Genomic DNA, 22,434 nt, shown 5'->3' with positions numbered 1-22,434 from the left:
GAAGAGGGATGTGGCACATAAACACCAGCACGGACCAGTTGGAATAGCCTATATCTGTGCTGTAAAATTCTAAGTAATTTTGAAGGGCAGTGCCCAAACTGTTACTCCTTTTTTTTCTCCCTTGGATGTTGATCATCTGTGTGTTTCCAGCATTTTAGGGCTCCGATTGCTGGCACTTGGAGCTACAGTTCTTATTCTGTAGCAGTTCAACCAGTTTTAACTCGTGGATTCCCACATGGTGAAAATGCAATGCAACATTAGAGTGGGCTTCAATCTGGCGGATGTTATTTATGTAGTAGAGAGTATGGTGTGAGAATGGAGTTCAATGAGCAAATCTTCGTGGACTGTTTTTCTCCCTCCTTTCTTCTGAAACTAAAGGTAGAACTTGCATTTACATAGCATCTTTCATGACCTCAGGACATCCCAAAACACTAAACTGCCACATTTCCTACATTACAACAATAACCTTGCTTCATTGGCATTAATTAGATTTGTAAAGATCCTATAAGCAGCGGACATTCAGGAATGCTTGTCAGCTTTTGGTTCATGTAAGAGCCTGCATCTGTTGCATTTCTAGGTTTTTTATATTAGGGTTACCACTTTAGCGGGTCATGCTTGGTTTAGCTACCGCTACCCATATAAATGTTGGCAGAATATGAACATTAATTTGTAAGCGTCCACAGAACTAAAACAGAAGAAGCATTGTGATGGTGACCAGATAAGCTGTTTTTATAGGCTGAAGGGTAAATACAGACCAGGAAATTGGGGAGAACCCTTCAGCTCTTGTCAGAATAAGTCATGGGATCCTTGATATTCACTCGATGGGTCTGCTTAACGGCACCATGGACAGTACTGAAGGAGTGCTGCACTGCCCTGGGGCAGTCAGCCTGGATTTTGTACTCTGGTCTCCGGAGCAGGATTCATATGGATTGTTGCTGTTTGCAAGAGAAGTCATCATGTTTTGGGATTTAGGGGTGCTGTTGGGTCGGTGCTTTCGCTCATTTTGTACATGGCATTATTTTGAAACGGCAGCACATAGGGACCTGTACCTTGTGTGTGGGATATTTTTATAATGGGAGGGATGGAAAAACCCTATAGATGTCTGATTTATTTTGTTCAAGTGTTTTTTCTGCGCAGCGCTATGCTCAGGAGTTAAGCATGTAGGGGTAACTGGTCTAATGCAAAAAAAAATCCACCTGCTTTCCAGTTAGAGAAATGCTTTGCTATCGCATAACTGTTTTTGGGTTTGCTAAAATCAGCTAATGTGGAGAAGGTCGGTGACAAAATGACAATGACTCGATCATGCTCAGTGCTACATTTGGGCAGAGAATTTATCATGTGAAATGGGGAGCAACATTAAATTAGATACAGTGTAAAGTAATACAGTTTGGTGGGATGTATAAGGAGGCCACATATTCCTTGGAAAATGAGTGTCTAAATGGGGTAGAGGGGGATCTGGACTTAGCTACTGAAATTACTAAAAGTTGTGATTCAGTTTAATAAAGCTCTTCTGAGCATGGGTGTTCCTTTCTGGAGGAATAGAATTGGAAAAGTGTATACATTATAGGAAACTTGTACAGAACCTTGTTTAGACTACATTTGGAGCACTGTTCACAGTTCTGGTCTGGCAAGATGCAAATGAGATTTACAAGGATGATACTGGAATGGAGGGGTTATTACTATCTGAAGAGGCTGGGGCTCTTCTGTCTGGAAAAGAGAAGGCTGAGAAGTGACTTAATGGAGGTTCTTAAGATCGTTTGGTTGGATGTGGTGAAGATGTTTTCGTTTGTGGGGAAACCAGAAACAGGGCCATAAATATTATGATCCCTGATAAATCCAAAAGGGATTTTGGGAGAAATCTGTTTATGCAGAGTGGTGAGAATGTGGAACTTCCCACTACAGGGAGTGGTTGAGGTGAATAGCACAGATACATTTTAAGGGGAAGCTAGATAAACACAAAGAATAAAAGGGGTGATCTGAAGGAGGAAACTGGCGTGGACCATAAATATTGACTAGTTGGGTTGAATGACCTGTTAATGTGACTACTTGGCAATACTTTATGCCTATGCTAAGAGTGTTGTTATTTTTCCACAGGCCCCAGTCATGGAGGAGGTGATATGGGAGCAGTTTACTGTGACTTTACAAAAAGTAAGAGTTTCCCTTTCTCTTCAAATTTATAGGAACAATCTGATACAGATCAGACATGATCAGATTGAATGGTGGGATGGGCTCAAGGGGCTGACCTCCAGTTCCTATGGAAAATCTTATTAGAGGAAAAAATGAGTTGTTTTTACATGAACTTGACCTCTGATGTGGTATTATAAATGCTGTTAAACAATCTTTAAAATGTAATATTGGGGATATTGCTGTCATTTATTTTGTTTTGCTTCTTTTGTGCCATATATTTTCTGTTTTTGAGGTCTCTCACAGGAACTATTTTAATTTGATTTTTTAAATCAATCCTGTTGTATTTAAACATTACCTCATGTACCCTGTCAATGGCTTCAAGCCCCAGAATGAAGTCACTTTCAGACATTCATGCTCCTGTGCCCATATTAACTTTTTGTCATCACCCCCTGTCGCATTCCTTTTGGCAGCTGTCTCCTTCCAAGGGTGTCCTTTGTCACACAGCTGAATATTTGGTAGCAAAATGGTTATGTTACTGGGCTGGTAATCCAGAGGCCTGGACTAATCCACAGTTAAACATGAGTTAAAATGCCACTGCAGGAGCAGGGAAATTTTGAATTCGGTGAATTAAATAAATCTAGAATGAAATGCTAGTGTCAGTAACAGTGACCAGGAAGCTGCTGGGTTGTTATTTCAAACCCACCTGGTTCACTAAAGTCTTTTAAGGGAAGGAAATCTGCCGTCCTCACCCGGTCTGGCCTACATGTGACTCCAGACCCACAGCAATGTGATTGACTCTTAGCTGCCCTCCGAAATGGCCCAGCAAGCCACTCGGTTGTATTCGAGAAGGCAGCTCACCATCAGCTTCTCAAAGGCAATTAGGAATGAGCATAAACATTGGCCTTACCAGTGGCACTTGTATACTGCAAATGAATTTAAAAAAAAAAAAAATGATGTATTGATACAACAGCCCTGTGTGTCTCCCATGTGTTTTGAAGTTAAAAGGTGCCTTTTCTACAAGGTGGCATTTTCGGCTACAGGGAACTCGCATCTCTTAAAAGTCCCAGGATCTCATTACAGGGTCTGCCCACAACAAAGGGATCAAACTTCTAGTGAGATGGGTCCCGTTTGAAAAGTTCCTGGACACCAGTAAAGAAAAATCAGTTGCCAGCCCATGCCAGCAGTTACTTTTTTTTCAATTTTTTTTTTAAAAAACCCAAAATAATCAGATGTCTCCAGTGATTTTTGTTTGGTCACCCAGTAGGCAAAGCACCTGAAATTATCTTGGTTTTTTTTTTTAATCATTTTGTTTTCCAAGATGTTTTTGTATTCAAGTATTTTTTTTAAATACAGTTAAAAGTTTAGCAAAATTTTGTAACTTTTTTTTCTTTCCCTCTCAATTGTTTAGGACTCAAAGAGGGGGTTTGGTATAGCAGTGTCTGGAGGGAGAGATAACCCTAACTTTGAGAATGGTGAAACCTCCATTATTATCTCTGATGTTTTGGAAGGAGGTCCAGCAGATGGATTACTGCAGTGAGTAAAAGTTGTGGAGGTTTGGTGCATTTGTCCATTTTAAAGGTGTGGAGTCGATGGTGGCAGGGAGCTCAAGTGAACTTGCAATATGCGATTTATAAAAAAGAATTATTGAGTATCGGGTGTGACTCAATGGGTAAAGCTATGAATCAGAATGTTGGGGATTCGAGTCTTGCTGTAGAGGCTTGAGCACAAAACCCAGGCTGATGCTACCAGTGTAGTACAGTGGGAATGCTGCACTATTGGAGATGCTGTCTTTCAGATGAGATGTTAAACTGAGGCCTGGTCTGCCTGCCTTGAGTGGACGTAAAAGATTCCTGTAACAATTTCAAAGAATAGCAGATTCCTGACCCAAATTTACCCTCCAAATAACATTACTAAAAACAGTGATCTCCCTTCCCACTTTTTTATAGACTACAAAGGACAATTGAGCGCAGTTGCTTATGGTTTGGACATTGTGATAAGAAGGATATTTTTTGTATACTTTCAAAGATTTACTAATGCCATTGACTAATATTATGAAAAGAAATTGGTACAGTATTATTAAATCTCTTAACTTCAAAATATAAGTTCCACATAATCTTGTTGCAATGTGACAAATGCTTAACTACAGTCTCAATCAAATTCTAAATCTCCCATTTGCGATCATTCATATAAATCGATAAAGCAATGGGTGTCATTTCTGGCAAGGGCTAGACAAATGTAATAAAAACAGAAGATGCTGGAAATATTCAGCAGGTCAGGAAGCATCTGTGGAGAGAGAAACAGAGTTAAAGTTTGAGGTCAGACTTGTTCTGGTGAAACGTCACAGACCTGAAATGTTAACTTTCTCTCTCTACTAATGCTGCCAGATCTCCTGAGTATTTACAGCATTTTCTGTTCTTATTTCAGATTTCCAGCATCTATAGTGTTTTGCTTTGGGCTAGATAAAGGTGTGTCAGCCTGTCACTGGCTCATATAATAGACTTGGATTTAAAAAGGTGGTAGCTGAGATATTTCAAAATGAGTTCAATGAAGTTGAACAAGTTCTGACAAGATAATTAGCAAAAGAATCTGAGGGGAAAATGAGAAAAAAAATGTGTTTACACACCGAGTTAAGATCTGGAATGTGCTGCCTGAAAGGGCGGTGGAAGCAGATTCAGTAGTACCTTTCAAAAGAATTGGGTAAATACTTAACATTTACAAGAGCAGGATGAGTGGGACAAATGGGACAGCTTTTTCAAAGAGCCAAACGAGGCATGATGGGCCAAATGGCAGCCGCCTGTGTTACATGGCTTTATGTTCTCTACTATGCAGTCAACTCCCGTCATTCACGGGGTTCCGTTCCCGTGAAATCTCGAAGGGTGCAATCGCGAATGGTGACCTTGCACACGCGCAGTGCGTGTTTTGGACATGGGAGAGACAAGAGTTTCACATTCTAAATTGTGGATGAGTGAGGTTTTGGGGCCGCTAATTGTGATTTAGTGTACATACACATTTGCGGGGTGTTTCTTGTCAGGATTTTCTCTTTCCTTGTGTTGAGCATCCCGTTGGGAGGATGGGCTGGAAACTTGCACGCAACTGGCATTTCCTCCCTCCAGGTTCACCTGGAACTCCCTCCCTAACAGCACTGTGGGTGTACCTACACCACAGAGACTGCAATGGTTCAAGAAGGCGGCTCACCACCACCTTAAGGGCAATTAGGGATGAGCAACAAATGTTGACTTAGCCAGCGACGCCCACATCCCATTAAATAATTTTTTAAAATGTATAGAGCCTGAATTTGAGCTGTGAAACTGTGGACCCACCACGATTTGTATTTATAGTAGTAAAATGTCCTGAGGCATTTTCACAAGAACAGCTTTCAAACTGAATTAACACCGAGCCACAAAAGGGGATATTGGGACAGGTGACCAAAAATTTGGTCAAAAGGAAAATCTTAAGGGAGAGAGATGGAGAGGTTTAGGGAATTAGACTAGCGTTCTTCTGGAATGACTTTAATGCAAACTGTTTAAGTTAATCAAATTTTAAAGATAAGTGTCAGGAAGAACCAAAGGTGAGACACTACTAACTAGGTGATTTTAAGAGTCATCCAAATGTGCAGTAAAGTAGTTTGAGGAGAAATTGTGCTTCTGATTTTTGTATGTGGTGGATTCTTGGCTTCACGGTTGATGTAACCAATTGGGGGCTGAGGTAACTATTAATCCTACTATTTACCTGTTTCCAAAGTGGCATGAATGGAATTGTAAGCCTTTTACAAGCTCCTTTGTCATAGCCCTCAGTCTAACTGGTTCTTTTAAAGATGATCAACCATGGTAGTCACACAACGATAACTTTAATTTTACCCCTGACCACGTAATAAAGTTAGTTGAAAATCTTATGCAAAGAAACCCCACAATTTTATTTGGACTTAACCAGGTCGAGCTTCAATAGTTCTCGATTTCCTCTGTGATGTTACTCACTGGTAAAACAAGGCAAGCATTGTTTTATGCAATAAAAACAGAAAATACTGGAAATACTCAGGTTATGGCAACATCTGTTAAGAAGAACAAAGATTAAGGTCACTGATTACTATGGCATAGCAAAATGGTCATAAGATTGTTACTTGTATCATGTCTTGTTCGTTCTGTCTCTGTATGGCGGAGAGAAACCATCCAAAGATGAAGTGAGGCCATCCTTTATCCTGACTTATCCAATTAACCCCTCCCTCAACCCAGTCATCTTCAGCTCAGTGTGTGAGGATACTTGTCCTGACCAATCGGGGACCTTTTCATGTGGGCATAAAAGCATTACATTTTATGCTTCAAGGCCTTATCTCCTAGAGGGGTCTAGACATGCCAATCCTTTGTTTTCACATGTACAAGCAGTCTCACAAAGAGGCTGAAGGTCTTGACTTTCTGCTGCAGGTAAGCTCTTTTGAAACTTGACAATTTTTCAATGGTTCCACTATCTTGGTATCTTTCTATACTGTGCCTTATTCCTAAGTCTTCCTAATTTACTATATAAGATTTACTATATTAAGACAAATTCCCAATAAACTTAGATGTTATTTTCTAATAATAAAGTTAGATTTTAATAATATTCTGGTTAGTAACCTAATCTTAGATTTTTAATTTGAACACTCTTATTGTATGACAATTCTGCAGACTGTCCAGGGGATTCTCAATTTGCTCTTCCCAAAGGCATATTGCAGTTGTCATTTGTTCAGCATGCTGTCTTTGAGCCTGCCCTGAGCAATCACTATAATTGTTACTGATTGAAGTGGTTAACTGTTAGCCTGATACGAACATAACACACCAAAAATTTTTTAATTCAATTGTTTATGATGGAAAACTGAGACACATTCTTTCTAGGGTGAGGTTGCGTAAGGATTATGTGGCCAGTTCTGTGCTTCTGCAAAATGTCTGTTTCAAGGAGGATATTACAAACTGGATTTGGGTCTGCTGAATGCTGCTTTACTGTATTCCCATTATACAAAGCCCTTCCTCCTACAATCAAAGTTGTTTTGCATGGCCTTTTTATCAAATGCATCTGCCACAATGGCTACCTTTCATAGGTTCCTACCATTCCCTCCCAAGCAACACTCGGTTAGTGTAGAACCAACTTAACGCAGTGCAAACATTTGTTTTGAGTAGGAGGAGACTCATGTGGAGCCGAAACACGCATGGAGCAGTTGGGCCAAATGGCCTGTTCCTGTTGTTGTTGAAAGTTGAGATACTTCCTTGTCATCTTGCCCAATTTATTCCCTATTGATTATTAATTAATATTTGATTCTATTGTTCAAATAACAATTCACTTTTTTTTTCATCTGTCCCTGCTGCCTTTTGCACGTTAATCTGCTTCAGTGAATGCTCCTCCCTTCCTTGTTTATGCTGCTCTATGCTGGTCACTCAGTTTCTTTCGCTGTCCCCTTGTTCTGTTGTGCATGCCCTTGCTTTTGCCCATCCTCCCACCCCCAAATGTAGGACTGGTGGGGGTTGTATTGAACTTTGCCAGGGCTGTACACTAGTTAAAAAGCGATGCATAATAAACGTGGCAAACTTGAATAAAACTTTCTTTGAAATTTTGCCCTGTGGGTTTTCCTTTAAATAACTTTTTTTTGGAGGGGTAGAAACAATGGAGCAGGGAATCATGGCAGCTGAAGAGGAGATTGAAACAATTAATTTTACATGATTTGTGGGGTGGGCGGGGTAGGGGGGAGGGTGTGGGATGTGGGGGCATTGACTCATCCTGAAAAATTATTACTCCCGACACTATTTACTGAGACTCCAGGGCCTGTCTTGAGCAGCTTAAACAGCACCTTCCAAACTTGCGATCTCTGCTGGCTAGAAGGGCAAAAACACTACATTTTCAATCTATTATTTTACCATTAGACGCTCTCCATTGTTGAAGTTGAAAAGTCTGAAACCCAGATAGAGAAGAAAACCTTGGGAATGTACAACTGAAAGTGAAGAAAGGAGTTGAAAAAGTCAACAACTAAAATTTATTAAAAGGGATCAAACCCAAGTGGGTGGCTAGGGCACCAACATTTAAAAAAAAATGTAGAGAAAAAAATTGGGTCAGAACAAAATGTTTTCTCAATTTAAAAAGATAAGAATATTACCCACTGAGCCATGTCTGATATATATAGTTCAACAATAAGCAAGAATGAGTGGAGGCTAGAATTGTGTAACTTCTAAAGTGCCCGGTCTTCCAAATGAAGAGAATTATTTATTGCATCCCCCATGAATAGTGTTTAAAGATTTTGTTTCTAACTGTATTTTCCAGATTTTGACTTCAAACAAACATTCTAAATTCTTATGGTTATTTCTGAATGTATATCAAACAATATTTGCCAGAACTTCAAAGGGATTTTTGCACACTCTAATTGTGAATGTATTCTTTTCCTTGGCAGAGAGAATGACCGGGTTATAAATGTTAATGGCTGTCCAATGGAAAATGTGCCTCATTCCTTTGCTGTACAACAGTTGAGAAAATGCGGGAAAGTAGCTCAAATAGTAAGTGCTGATTAAAATCACTAACAGTAAATAATCTTATTATAGAAATGTCTAGCACACAGGCATCTCCATAATTAGACATCCATGTTCATATAAAATATTGCTCGCCGACTTAAATAGTACTACTGTAAAATCAGTGTTTCCTTTTTACACAGCGAGTTGTTGTGATTTAGGATGCTGTGCCTGAAAGGGCAGTGGAAGCAGATTCAATAGCAACTTTCAAAAGGGATTTGGATAAGGAGAAACAAATTTAGAGTTATGGGGAAAAGGCAGGGGAATGGAACTAATTTGAAAGCTCCTTCAAAGAGCTGGCACAGGCATGATGGGCCAAATGGCCGCCTCCTGCACTGAATCATAGAATGATATAGTAGAGGAGGAGGTCACTTGACCCATTGTTTGTGAAAGGACGATCCTATTAATCCCGCTCGCACCCCCCCCCCGACCTTTCACCATCGCCCTGTGGTTTTTCCTTCTCCTCAAGTATTTATCCAATTCCTTTTTATTTTTGAAGGTTATTATTGAACTCGCTTCCTTTTTAGGCTGTTCTAGATCATGACTTGCTATGTTCTTTTTTAAAATAGTGTTTCCTTGTTCTTTGGTAATTACCTTTTTGAATCTGTGTCTACTGGTTACCAACCCTCCTGCCAGTGGAAACAGTTTCTCTTTATTTTCTCTATCCAAAGCCCAACATGATTTCGACTGCCTCTATTAAATTTCCCCCCTCCTTTTCTGCTGCAAGATAACAATCCCAGCTTTTCCAGCCTCTTGGTTTTAATAGGAGCATGAAAACCGGCCAACAATAAATGGTGCATTTTTTCTCCCTAATACCAAAATCGGAATATCAGGCGATTTCAATTATCTGAGCAACTCACCAAGGCTCCTTAGACAGCAAACTCCTTAGACTTCCAAAATCACAGCCTCTGCCACCTAGAAGGACAAAGGCAGCAGATGCATGGGAACACCACCGCCTGCAAGTTCCCCTCCAAGTCACTCACCATCCTGACTTGGAAATATATTACCATTCCTTCACTGTCGCTGGGTCAAAATCCTGGAACTCCCTCCCTAACAGCGCTTTGGGTGTACCTACACCACATGGACTGCAGCGGTTCAAGAAGGCAGCTCACCATCACCTTAAGGGTAATAAGGGATTGGCAATAAATGCTGGCCTAGCCAGTGATGCCCACATCCCATGAGTGAATTTTGAAAAAAGAAAAACCCACCAATGCTAACACTGAAAGGAATTGATAAACTTGTGGCAATTGTCAGTGGTCATTGAACAGCAAGTGACATTGCTATGATGTTACAATAAACTGCACACGATGCCTTGCATCTAAGCCAACGCCATTGTCTGAAATTTATAATCCTTAAATAAGATCTCTTCACTGACTAAGGCAAGGCCTGGATAAAAATAGGGATTAAAAAACATTCAATCTTCCGGTAGTTGTAATGCAATTATCAGAATCAATTTATCATACAGATTAAATTTCCAGTAGTAAGTTTAAATTGAATGATGTCCAGGCTGAGCGACTGAGGAAGAGGAAAGCTTTTTAATTTCCTCTGGTTTTCTGCTTGTGTTTTATCCTTGATGTTTTACTGTGATTCTTTTTCATCCCCTTGTCCTGCTCTTACTCCACCCTCCCCTGCCCGGTTTTCTTTGGTGTTATCTATCCCTTTGGTGTCTGCATCCATATCTGCATTTTCTCGAGAACCCAGCAGCAGGTAGGAATTGAGTCTGAAAAATCTGGTGCTTTGCTGTAAGGCTGTTTTACATCATAGTAACATCCCCCATATCGAATCATTAAATAAATACCTATCAAACCAATTTTGTAAGAAGTCTGGTGAAAATGTTGTTTACTTGGAAAATTTGCATTCTGTCTTCCTGAACTTCTCTCCCCCCCCCCCCACCCCCCCAAATCATCACCTGGCAGAGAATCACAGAAGGAGGCAATTCAGCCCACCATGCCTGTGCTAGCTCTTCGAAAAAGCTATCAAATAGTCCAAGTCTGCTGCTCTTCCTGCAATTTGCTGCAATTTTTTTCTTTTCAAATGTTTATTTAATTCCCATTTGAAAGATACAGTTGAATGAAGTGATGGGAATAGTTGTGTGAACTCAAATGCTTTGACATTTTTGTTAATTTTAATGTTTGTATTTAACCATAATGTGCAACATCATTTTATTTTTGCAACAGCATTTTGCTCAAACTGCAGAACAATCCAGTTATTTATAAAAACTTTTAGTAAATAACACTGGCCTTGTTTGTTTTACTTCACAGTAAACTGCATAAGTTTCTGACCCAAATTGTTTTGACTGCTGCCTCTACTCTCTGTTTAACATGATGCCAGTTGACAGTTTTTTAAGACTGGCTCGCAAACCGGACAATTAGCACTAGGAGTAAAACATGTTCTCACCCTGCATTGCATCACCCAACAACTTAATAAAACATCCCAAGGAGGGCTTAAGACACCAATAAGGAGATATTGGGACAGGTGGTCAGAGGTAGGTTTCAAGGGGTGTCTTCTGGGAGAGAAGTTATAGGGAGGGAATTTGACAGCTTGGGGGCCAAGACAGCTGAAGGTGTAGCTGCTAATGGTGAAGCAATGGAAATTGGGGGTGCTCGAGTACAGAGATGATAGACACCTGTTTCCCAACTTAGTGACTTTAAACAGCCAGCCTTCTCTTTTATATTCTTGTTTCAAAGCTGTTTTGCCGGCCTTTTTGGTGAATTTTTACAAACTGAAATGGGGGAAAAAGAAAATCTAATCTCTTACAGTTAAAAGAGAGACCACAAATAAATTAGTTGTCAAACCATTAAACCTGCTACTTGTCTCTTTGCACTGGAATGGATGTGACTTTTGCCTGGTATCTTTAAGAGAATAGGCCATTCAGTCAATTCCACCATTTGGTTAGATTATGGCTCATCTGTACACTAACTCCCACCTGTCTGCCTTGGCTCTGGAACCCTTGGTGACGCCAGCCTAATGCACAAATGTTTTCCTGTCTTGGCTTCAGTTGGTCCTACAAATAATTCCTTCTGCCTTTTTTTTTTGAGTTTTGGATGTGTGTAAAGTAAATGATTACCTTTCTCCTCCCCTTACTGATGGATCTGTTGTGTATTTCTGGCATGTTCTAGTGTTTCTTTTTAAATCATTTGTATATCTTGCATCCCATTATCTTGGCGAGAAGTTTAAAAAAAAACAAAATAGGTACAAAGCATTGGTGTTTTCACACTGCAACCTTGCAGATGTACTGTAAAGAGTAGGGTACCAATCTTGTGCTTTTTGGGGAAGTGAATTTAAATAGCTTGCTTTTTTTTTGAAATGGTGGTTCCTCGCATGACGGATTTAGCATTAAACCAATGTTGTATTTCTCGTTTGCATTAATTGAGGCGGCCTTTCTATCTTTCCCAATCTTTTTTTAATGCGTCTAACATTCTTTGCCATCTGATATCAGAATTAAAATAAAATTCTTGCCTGGGTAGATGCTGAGAAAATGTTTCCCCCTGGCCAGATAATCTGGAACATGGGGTCACTGTCTCAGCCCAAAATGGCTGACCCCTTATTCTGAGACTAAGAGAAATTTCTTCACTCAAAGGGTTGTGCACCTTCGGGATTCTCTACTTCAGGCACTGAGGTTGATAAGATTTTGGGGAATTGAGGGATAGATATGGGTGTGGTGGAGTTGAGGGAGAAGATCAGCCATTATCTTATTGAAGGACCAATGATCTACTCCAGATCCTATTTGTTATGATTAGCCATGATGGTAATCCAGCCTTAATGACTGACAGCTCAAATGAACTTGCCAATTGTCGCGCTCTCTCCCCAATAGGTGGTGAAAAGGGGCCGTAAAGTTCCAGCTCGGCAACCAGTAAGTGAACCTGACAGTCGCTTCGATACAGTAGATGACTACGACCGTAGAAGTGAGCACAGTGTTCAAAGTGATAGGAGTGACGGTGGACCCAGAGGACGTAGCTACAGCCGGGACTGGAGTCCCGATAGAGACTACGGCCGGGGTGGAGAGCGTGGCAGGAGCTACGACAGGCCCCAAAGCAGGGATTGCAGCTACAGTAGGGATCACAGCCGGGGGAGAATATATGATGAGGACCGTGGCTACGGGCATGGCGATCGAGGCCAGGGTCGGATATACGATGAGGACCGAGGTTACGAGAGAAGCTATGATCGTGGGCGGGGGCGAGTATACGACGACGATAGAGGTTATGATCGAGCCTATGAGCATTACCGAGAGCCAGCAAGAGCTCCAAGCCGTGATCGACTCAAATCCCGGAGCCCGTCACCTGAATCCTCCTCGTACTCTTATGACCGCGGGCTGCCAAAGCCATACAAAGTCATGCTTGTAAAGAACAGACCTAATGAAGGTGAGGAAAATCCCACTTTTTTGATTTGTCTATCTCCCTTGGGTCTCCTAAAACCCATTTTCAACAGAATATTTGGAGAAGGATTTAATATATTCTCCAATTGAGTGACTGATTTGTAGGCTTTGTGCACAGTTCCCCAGGTAAGATGCCAAAATCGGCACTTAATTTGCAGTAGACAGGTAGCATCCAAAAAGGATGAGGATTGAAAACTTGAGATTGGAAGGTTTTTGTGAGGCAAGGGGTATCGAGGGTTTTGAAACTGAAGCAGTTAGATGGAGTTAAGGTACAGATCCACCATGATTTATTTGGGGCCGAGAGAGCCTCATCCTGCTCCGACGATATACGCACCTTTCTTGTGCCAGATGCCTGAGACACATGCCAATTGTACAGGTTGTGCCCACCAGGTTAGACTGATGTGAATTTGCACTGAATTTTAATATTTCACTTGTTCGTGAGATGTGGCTGTTCCTGGCAATCCCAAATTGTCCTTGAAGGTGATTGGTGAGCTGCCTTCTTGAACCACTGGAAGCATGTCAATTTACTACAACTGAGAACTTTTCAGAGGGAGCCGTACAATAGAGAGTAAAGTTGGCAGATTTCTTTCCTTAATTACATAAGCAAACCAGATGAGTTTTTTACAACAATTTGGTAGTGCTGTGGTCGCAGTTACTGTTACAAGCTTTTTATTCCAGATTTAATTAAGGGAATTAAATCCCCCAGCTGCTGTGATGGGATTTGAACCCATTTCTCCAGATCATTAATCCAAGCCTCTGGATTACTAGCACTGTAACATAAGACCACCTTATCCCCTTTTACCTTTTGAGTGCAATCTAAACATGTTTGTATTGGGAAACTTGTACAAGAGCAGCTTTATGGAAAATGGGTTTTTTTCCCTGCCATTACAGATTCAAAAATTTGGACAGTTGTGCTACATTTTACACATTTTAATAATTCTGCTAATTTTTTAATACACTAGAAGTCGAAAGGTTTTTTTGACTTTGGCAGATCCTGCTTCAGTCTTAATTTTCTGCCTTTTAACCCGCTCTTTGAAAGCTTTAATAATGGAATTAAACAACTTTAAACTTTAACTCGGTAAAGCCTAATTATTCCCCTGTAGCTAGGGTTGCCAACTGTGATCAAATGCGTTTCTGGAAGTTTCACCAAATGACTTGTCCCCACGCTCCAACCAGTGGTTGACCAACACAGCTATCCTTGTGATGTACTGCCTTCCTACACCAATCGGAAAGCGAGAAGACTCATTGTCCAATAGGATGATGCTTAACTGTTAGCCCTTTTCTCCCATTTTTAATATTTTAATATCTGGTACAGAGAAACATTCGAAGAAAATGGGAAAGAAACCATTTATTTTAATGTCCCAATATTTGTTTATTTTTCCCTAGGGAGGCACAAAGCTGTGTCCTGGAGATTGACCATCAATCTCTGGGGAGCTAGCAACCTTATCTGCAGCTATTTTACTAAAAATGGGTTTTCATTCTTGAGGACGGCTGTTGCATATGATCTGAATGTTCTGCCTGAGGGAGTGGTGGATACAAGTTCAATAGTGAATCTCCAAAAGGGAATTGGATAAGTACTGTCAGGCCTACGGGGGCAGAGAGCAGGGGTGTGGGACTAATTGTATAGCTTCTTCAAAGAGCCAGCACAGGCACAATGGGCCCAACTGCCTCATGTGATATCTTTCTATGATTCTCTATACTCGTTGGTCCCCACCAGCACTAAAGTTGCAAAGCGCTTCCAAGAGAAAATAATGAGGAAACTGTTCCCACTGGCAGGAGATCAATAACTAGAAGTGACAGGTTAAAGCAAAGGAACCCAAAGGAGAGATTAGAATATTGTTTTAAATCAGTGTTGTTATGATCTGGAATGCGCTGTCTGAAAGGGCGGTGGAAGCAGATTCAATAGTAACTTCCAAAAGGAAATTGGATAAATACTTGAAGGGGAAGGATTGTAACTGGGGAAGAGTTAGCAGGGAGTAACAGTGATTGGATAGCTCTTTCAAAGAGCCAGCACAGGCATGATGGGCCGATTAGTCGTCTTCTGTGCTGTATGATTTTGATATGAACTGAATACCTAAGCCCCTCTGTGGCATTGGTGGCTGATTTTTTTTTTAAGTTGCAATACTTGAATGGCCCAGTGAAAGTGGAATTGAGGGGTGAATGAGGCATCTATCCCTGCTATTGCTGTTTGTAGAAGTGCAGACAAATTCTGGATTTATTTCCTTTTTTTAAAAATTTGCCATCTTCCTGTTCAGCGGGTGTTGAGACTTGGTGTGTGTGTGGGCAGCCTGGGTGCTCGCAGGCTTCCCAAACCACCTCTTCTAGCAGCACACCCTCCCATGTGTGGGCCTTTGGTGTTTCAACAAGCTGTTCAATCATGAGGTGTACAAATAACTCAACCACATCTTGACCAAAGTGACCAGTTGCTCGTGGATCAACAGAGGATGCTTACTGGCAACAGGGAGTGGAAACAATGACTTGTGATCTTCTCAGTTCCTATGGTCTGATGAAGGGGGCGAGGTTGGTGGTGGTTGGGACAGGGAAAACCTGTTGTTGCAAATGTAGCCACTTCCACAGCTAAGATCACAATGTCTGCTTAATACATCTTTTGTGTGGATTTTAAGACTGTTATCATTTTGTGAATTATTATTTGGCCAGTAATGTGCCAAATTTAGTTATGTTATTTAGTTCCAGTTGTTTTTGCCAATGCTTCTTGTAATGGGCACAAGTGAGTTAACTTTACAAATGATCTGAACTTGTTAGTTTTTCCACAATTGCACCGCTATGTTCATAGGGGTGGGGAAAGAGTCCTAAATAACACAACAACCTGCTTTTGTATAGCACGTTCAACATTGTAAAGTGTCCAAATCCACTTCACAAGAGGGTTATTGATCATTTAAGGAGGTATAGGACAGTTGACCAGAAACTAAGTTAAAGGGGTCGGTTTTAAGCAGCATCTTAAAGAAAGGAAGAGAATTGCAGAGCTTGGGGCTTGGGCAGCTGAAGGCATGCCTGCCAACGGTGGAGTGATTAAACCTGAGGGAGAGGGGAGAAAATGATGCTTTTATCCAGGAGCCTGTTGTAATCTACAAAGATGCGAGCAAGTCCCTCTAAAATGGGTGTTACGTTTTGTTTTTCTTGTTTGAGAATGGTAACATACATAAATGTTTGAGATAATTGTGGTGAAAGGGATGATTTCAGTAGCCTTGTTATTGAGAGGCAGTTGGACAGACACTTTTCCACTGAGATAGGAAATCAAAGGGAAGGAGTTTTGTTATCATACAGTTCCTAATGATCAAAAATAGAGTGAGTTTGAAAACTTTGGAGGGATGTGGCCATCTGGAACAGATGGGTGATTGGGTGAAGAAGAATTGTAATGTCACAAAATCACTGTCTGCCTTAATGCCGGATAGAACAAAAACTGCACTTGAACGTCACTTTGATACTGTGTTATCCAATTGCCGTTTATTCAGCCTTCTAAATCTTGCATAAATTTTGTCCAATAGAATATGGCCTTCGATTGGGAAGCCAAATCTTCATTAAAGAGATGACTGGAAGTGGCTTGGCAGCAAAGGATGGAAACTTAGAAGAAGGTGATATTGTCCTTAAGGCAAGTTTAGTTTTTAATCCCTTCAAAGAATTAATTAATTTACATTTTGAAAAATTCCGAATGGCATAGAATTTCACAGCACAGAAACAGGCCATTCGGCCCAACTGGCCAACCCCAAAAATTGTGCTCCACACGAGCCTCCTCGCACCCCTCTTCATCTCACCCTATCAACATTACATTTCCTTCTATTCCTTTCTCCCTCATGTTTATCCAGCTTCCCCTTAAATGCATTTATTCTAGTTGACTCAACCACTGTTCCTTATGTCCCATTGAGGACCACCCCGCCTCCCAGTCCAACCCTCATCTATGGCCTAGGATGCAACAATGTTACTTGGCCGCAGGTGGTGTCAAACCAGTAGCAGCCACCACCTACTCAGCGGCACTGCTGTCTAATAGACCTGCCAGCTGTTCTCGATGGGCGGGACTTCTGCCTCTGGGGTCCCTGATCCTGGGCAAGTGCCTAAGTATCACTTAATTCATCATGCCTCTCCAAGAAGAGTCGACACTGGGCTCTTGCCAACTCTCCAACAGCAGGCGAGATCCCCGTCGCCCCCATTAACTGCCAATCAAAGGCAAAGTAAGAAAATTAAATTTAAAACTTGACAGTTTTAAAATCTCAAGCTTTACTACCTACAGAAATGATATTGAACAATTTAAATTGTTCCCTTTCTGGGCTGCAGAGAGTGATTGGCTTGCAGTAATAATTATTTTATTGTTAAGTAGGCATTTAAGTACCAGCTCTAACTTCCTGCCATGAGTTTAATGGACAATTGACTGTCCCCCATCTACAAGGCACAATTCGGGAGTGTGATGGAATACTCCCCACTTGCCTGGATGAGCGCAGCTCCCACCCCACTTAAGCTTGACACCATCCAGGACAAAGCAGCCCACTTGATTGGCATCACATCCACAAACATTCACTCAGCAATGATGCACACTAGCAGCAGTGTGTACCATCTACAAGATGCACTTCAGGAACTCACCAGGGCCCCTTCGATAGCACCTTCCAAACCCACTGCCATCTTGAAGGACAAGGGCAGCAGATAGATAGGAACACCACCACCAAGCCACTCACCATCTTAACTTGGAAATATATCACCATTCCTTCAATGTCGCTGGGTCAAAATCCTGGGACTACTTTCCTAACAGTACTGTGGGTGTACCTACACCATATGGACTGCAGCGGTTCAAGAAGGCAACTCACCACCATCTTCTCAAGGGCAACTAGGGATGGGCAACAAATGCTGGTCCAGCCAGCGAAGACCACATCCTGTGAATGAATTTTTAAAAATTAACATGCAAGTTCTCAAAATTGTGATAATGCAGTTATTGTTCCAGCAAAGTCCACCATCTATTTAATACATCAGGAAATGTTATGGAGTTCAGCTTCAGCTTCATTTATTTTTGATTCTTTTAGATCAATGGAACAGTGACTGAAAACATGTCTCTGGCGGATGCCCGGAAATTGATTGAAAAGTCACGGGGGAAGCTTCAGCTTGTTGTCCAAAGAGACAGTAAACAAACGTTGATCAGCATCCCACCCATGGATGATAGTGATTCTGAGCCTGGAGGTGAGGGGGTTATATCTGTACTACTGGCACCAAGCCTCAATTCATCCATCACCCTCCTGTAATCGCTAATCTACATTGATTATCAGTTCAACAACGCAGCGATTTTGAGAATTGCATCTTTGCTCTAACCCCTCCATGGCCTTTCATCCCTCATGAACATGAGATTCCAAATCTCTTCTGGCCATGTTCGAATTCGCACCAAGTCCTATTCCCCTATCACTCCTGTGCTTGTTGACCTATGTGTGCCATGATTTTTAAAAAATTCTCACCTTTTTGTTTTCAAAAGCCAATTCAAATGCATCTCCTTCCTGTCCCTGTAACCTCCTCTGGCCCTACAATCCTGGGAGAAATCTGCAATCCTCAAATTCTGGTTTCTTGCATATCCCCGATTTTTTTTTTAATCGCTCTATTATTGGTGGCCATGCCTTCCGGTGGCAAGGCTGTAAGCTCTGGAATTCCCTCCATAAGCTTCTGTTAATCTCTCCTCCTCCTTTTAAGAAGCTCCTTTAAAACCTGCTTTTTTGACCAGTATTTGGTCATTGTTGTGTTTAATACCTTGGAGATATGCAGAGATGACACCAGTTTCTATGTCTAAACAGGAGTTTTATCCACAGTACTTTTAAAATGTCTGCTCTTATGCTTCCAGCTGCTTGCTTAAGTTTAGTTTGTTTCTGATTATCCATACCCAGGCTTGACTAGCAGCACACAGATGAGAAGATTCAACACATATGCACAACCAAATGCCGAACAATTGAATAGTACAATAAGCTGTCCTAATATCTCTGTGGCTTGGTGCCAAATTTTTGATTTCCGCCACTCCTGTGAAACATCTTGGGATTTTTAACTATGTTAAATGTGCAGGATTGAGCATGAGATGCTAAAGGTTTAGGTGTAATGGTCTTTCTTCACATTCATCCCTGATATCATCTTTAGGTTTTTCTTTTGCAGTCTCCTTGACATTCTTCCCAAAGTATTCTAACTGTGTTCAAAGGAAGCATGTCGACCTATCACTCTGTATTTCCCTTTGACCCCTTGTCTATCTTTCACCCCCCCCCCCCCCCCCCCCCCACCACCACCCGCTCCCTTTCAGTTCCCTTTTTTAGTTCTGTGGATAGTTGTGGTCACCATTACCTACAACTGCTGTACCTACTTCCCCAATTTATTTCTTACATCTTGAGCTGAATGAAGTTCTTGTCTTGAATTAAAAATGTATTGATCTGAACAGCATTCCAGATCTCCTTTTCCCTCTTCTTTGTCATTAGATAGGCAGGGCAGAAGGTAACTATGGGTAGTTAAAGCCACCTATTCTTTATAGCCCTTAGTGAACTTTGAGACTTTTTCTAACTCTCAGAATTGTTGTATAGAAACTAGCTTCTTCTCCGCCAATTCTTTTTAGACAAATAGCCAAGATTCCTTTCAGTTATTAGCTGAACATTGATTTACCACGCCACAGAAAATAATGTCCCAGTAATTGTGTTTTTTTTTGTTGTTGCTTTGAAACATCTATTGCTGCACATTTTATTATCTAGCCAAGTGAATTGTGATGTTGGTTAATGGTTTGTGGATATGGAAATTATAATTTCCTCAAATATATTTTCGAGTAGTAGTGTTGATTTTATGCCTTTTCCTAAACCTAGCATTTCTGGAAACATAGGGAATCCTTTCAAATAGCTTAACGAGAGCATTTTTTTTAGTTTTAGGGTCATGCTTATTAAAATGTAGGTATTAAGAATAAGTCTTTGTAAAATAACCAGTTTAAATGCATTCCACATCCAATAAGAACATTGACTAGGAATATTTCAATTTTTGTTTTGGGTTCATGTGACCTTCAATTCCATATGGTTAATAAATCTAGTACTGAATTTACATTTTTAAAAGGGAAATTATTTTCTTCCTGCCATGCACAATTTTTTGGAAATTTCCATTGGCACATAGAATGTATAGCACAGAAACTGCCCGTGCTGGTGTTTATGCTCCACATGAGCCTCCTCCCACCCCCTCTTCATCTCACCCTATCAACAAATAGAACCATAGAAAAGCTACTGCACAGAAATAGGCCATTCAGCCCATCGTGTCTGCGCTGGCTGAAAAAACTAGCTGCCCATTCTAATCCCATCTTCCAGCACCTGCTCTGTTGCCTTGCAGCTTTCAGCACGTCAGGTGCTGATCCAGGTACCTTTTTTTTTTAAAATGAGTGGAGGGTTTCTGCCTCGGCCACCAATCTGGGCAGCGAATTCTAGATGTCTACCACCCTCTGGGTGAAAGTTTTTTCCTAATATCCCCTCTAATCCTTCTACCAATTACCTTAAATCTGTGCCCCCTGGTAATTGATTTACCTGCTAAGGGAAACAAGTCTACCCTAATCTAGCTTCCCCTTAAATGTACCTATGTATTCGCTCAACCACTCCCTGTAGTAATTCTGGGTAAAGAAGTTTCTCATAAATTGCCTATTGGATTTATTAGTGACAACCTTTTATTGATGGCCTCTAGCTTTAATCTCCCCCACAACTGGAACATCATCTTCTCTACATCAAACCCCTTCCATTTTTTTAAGACCTTTATCAGGTTGTCCCTGATGAAGAATAATAAGAGGTTCAGCCTGTGTGCATGTGAGGAAATGGTATTTCGGCTTTCAAACAGTTAGGATGCACAAAACCTGAAGGCAGTTTAGTTTTACTACTTCCTTTCTCCCACCCACCCACCTTACCTTTTTTTTTTCACTGTTCACCGCCAAAACCTAGCACTGGAGGTTAAATTGCTTTCATTACCTTGCTGCTATTTGAAGAAGCTCCATTTACATCAATTCATTGCAAAATGAAGTGTTTTCCAAGTTAAACTTGTTGCCATGGGTTGTGTTGCAGCACCAACTCAAACCATAAAGTCATTTGTGATTTATTGCGTAGGCTTTTCAGCATCTGTTTAATCGAGAAGCTCTGTTAGAAAATGAAACTATCAATTATTGTAGATAACTTTCTTACCCCACCCCACCAGGCACATAGCACAGATTTCAATGTTGAAGGAGACAGAGAAGAAGTTTTAAAAACCAGACCCCAAACCCAATATTTATGACCCTAATTAGTCAGCGTTTATTATGTTTTATACACCCTTGAATTACATAGAATTTCCAGCACAGAAGCAGGCCATTCGGCCCAACTGACCCATGCCAGTGTTCAAACTCCACAGAAGCCTTCTCTCTTCCTACTTCATCTCACTCCATCAGCATATCCTCCTATTCCTTTCTCCCTCGTGCTTATCTAACTTCCCCTTCAATGCATCTGTAGTATTCGCCCCAACCACTCCCTGTGGTAGTGAGTTCCACATTCTGACTGCCCTCTGCTAAAGAGGTTTCTCCTGAATGGCCTTTTGGGTTTATTAGTGACCATGGCATCTTATGTTGATGATGCCTAGTTTTGGGTCCCCTGACAAGCGGAAGCAACGTCCCTGTCATGATGCTGTCACCATAGGAATGTTACTGGGCTGTAACTCTTTTCGAGTTAAAACAGTTAAACTAAATTAACAAAATCAAGGATAAATCAGGCACAGCCCCTAATTTAGGTCAGCTGTAAAACCAAAAACAAAGTTTAAAGGAAACTTACAACTTTAAGTCAAAATTTGATAAAAGGGGTCAATAAAACACCACAGTCCCCGCGGTGCGTTACTGGGCTGTAACCATTTTGAGACCATATTCTTTGTAATTGGTTCATGCAGAATTTTCTGGTAATTTTGAATTAACCTGATACATTGGGAAGCAGGATTTAAAACCCTGGTGGATTAGGTTTCAGGATCCAGAGCTACTCCGATGTTAGTAGGAAGTTCAGTAAACCCTTAAGTGCTTTCAAAAACTCCAATTCTACCCTGTTAGGGATAGCTCATAACTCTGCCTAACCATGGCCAGAATAAGTTAGCTAGTGCCTCCGATTTCAGGCAGAATTAAAGCTTTGATGCTACTAGCATGCTAGTGTTGCCTCTGGTGACGGTGCTGTATAAATAAATGGTGTACAATAGCATTGGCAATCATGCACCGCATTTGAATTAATACTGTTGGCGTTTGTTTTAGATATTTCCGAAATTGAATCGAACCCCTCATATTCACCACCTCCGGAAGAAAGGAGATCACCACATTCTGATGTTTCTTCACATTCCTCTGGCAGAATTGTTGACAAGAAAAGGTACTTTTTCTTTCCTATCAACTTACTCTTTTTTTTCTTTTTGAGAGAGAAAATGCATTTT

General features: G+C 41.0%; 1 protein-coding gene across 4 annotated transcripts in view; it reads left to right on the top strand.

The window, feature by feature from the left end:
* tjp2a (tight junction protein 2a (zona occludens 2)) overlaps positions 1–22,434 on the top strand; it is a 125,638-nt gene that overhangs the window by 29,633 nt on the left and 73,571 nt on the right. For 2 of the 4 annotated variants that reach the window (XM_041186452.1, XM_041186451.1), the window contains exons 2-9: positions 2,095–2,148; positions 3,536–3,660; positions 8,534–8,636; positions 10,350–10,355; positions 12,463–13,009; positions 16,530–16,633; positions 18,051–18,204; positions 22,262–22,373. In XM_041186452.1, the coding sequence (XP_041042386.1) occupies positions 2,095–2,148; positions 3,536–3,660; positions 8,534–8,636; positions 10,350–10,355; positions 12,463–13,009; positions 16,530–16,633; positions 18,051–18,204; positions 22,262–22,373 (1,205 nt within the window). Of the gene's footprint in view, positions 1–2,094; positions 2,149–3,535; positions 3,661–8,533; positions 8,637–10,349; positions 10,356–12,462; positions 13,010–16,529; positions 16,634–18,050; positions 18,205–22,261; positions 22,374–22,434 lie in introns of those variants that run through there. The other 2 variants (XM_041186449.1, XM_041186450.1) reach the window with 2 other exon arrangements.

This window comes from Carcharodon carcharias, chromosome 4 (assembly GCF_017639515.1).
Source record: "Carcharodon carcharias isolate sCarCar2 chromosome 4, sCarCar2.pri, whole genome shotgun sequence".
In the NCBI taxonomy this organism is placed as follows: domain Eukaryota; kingdom Metazoa; phylum Chordata; class Chondrichthyes; order Lamniformes; family Lamnidae; genus Carcharodon; species Carcharodon carcharias.
The sequence above is the reverse complement of the archived record's forward strand: the minus strand, read 5'-3'. Positions and strand labels throughout refer to the sequence as shown.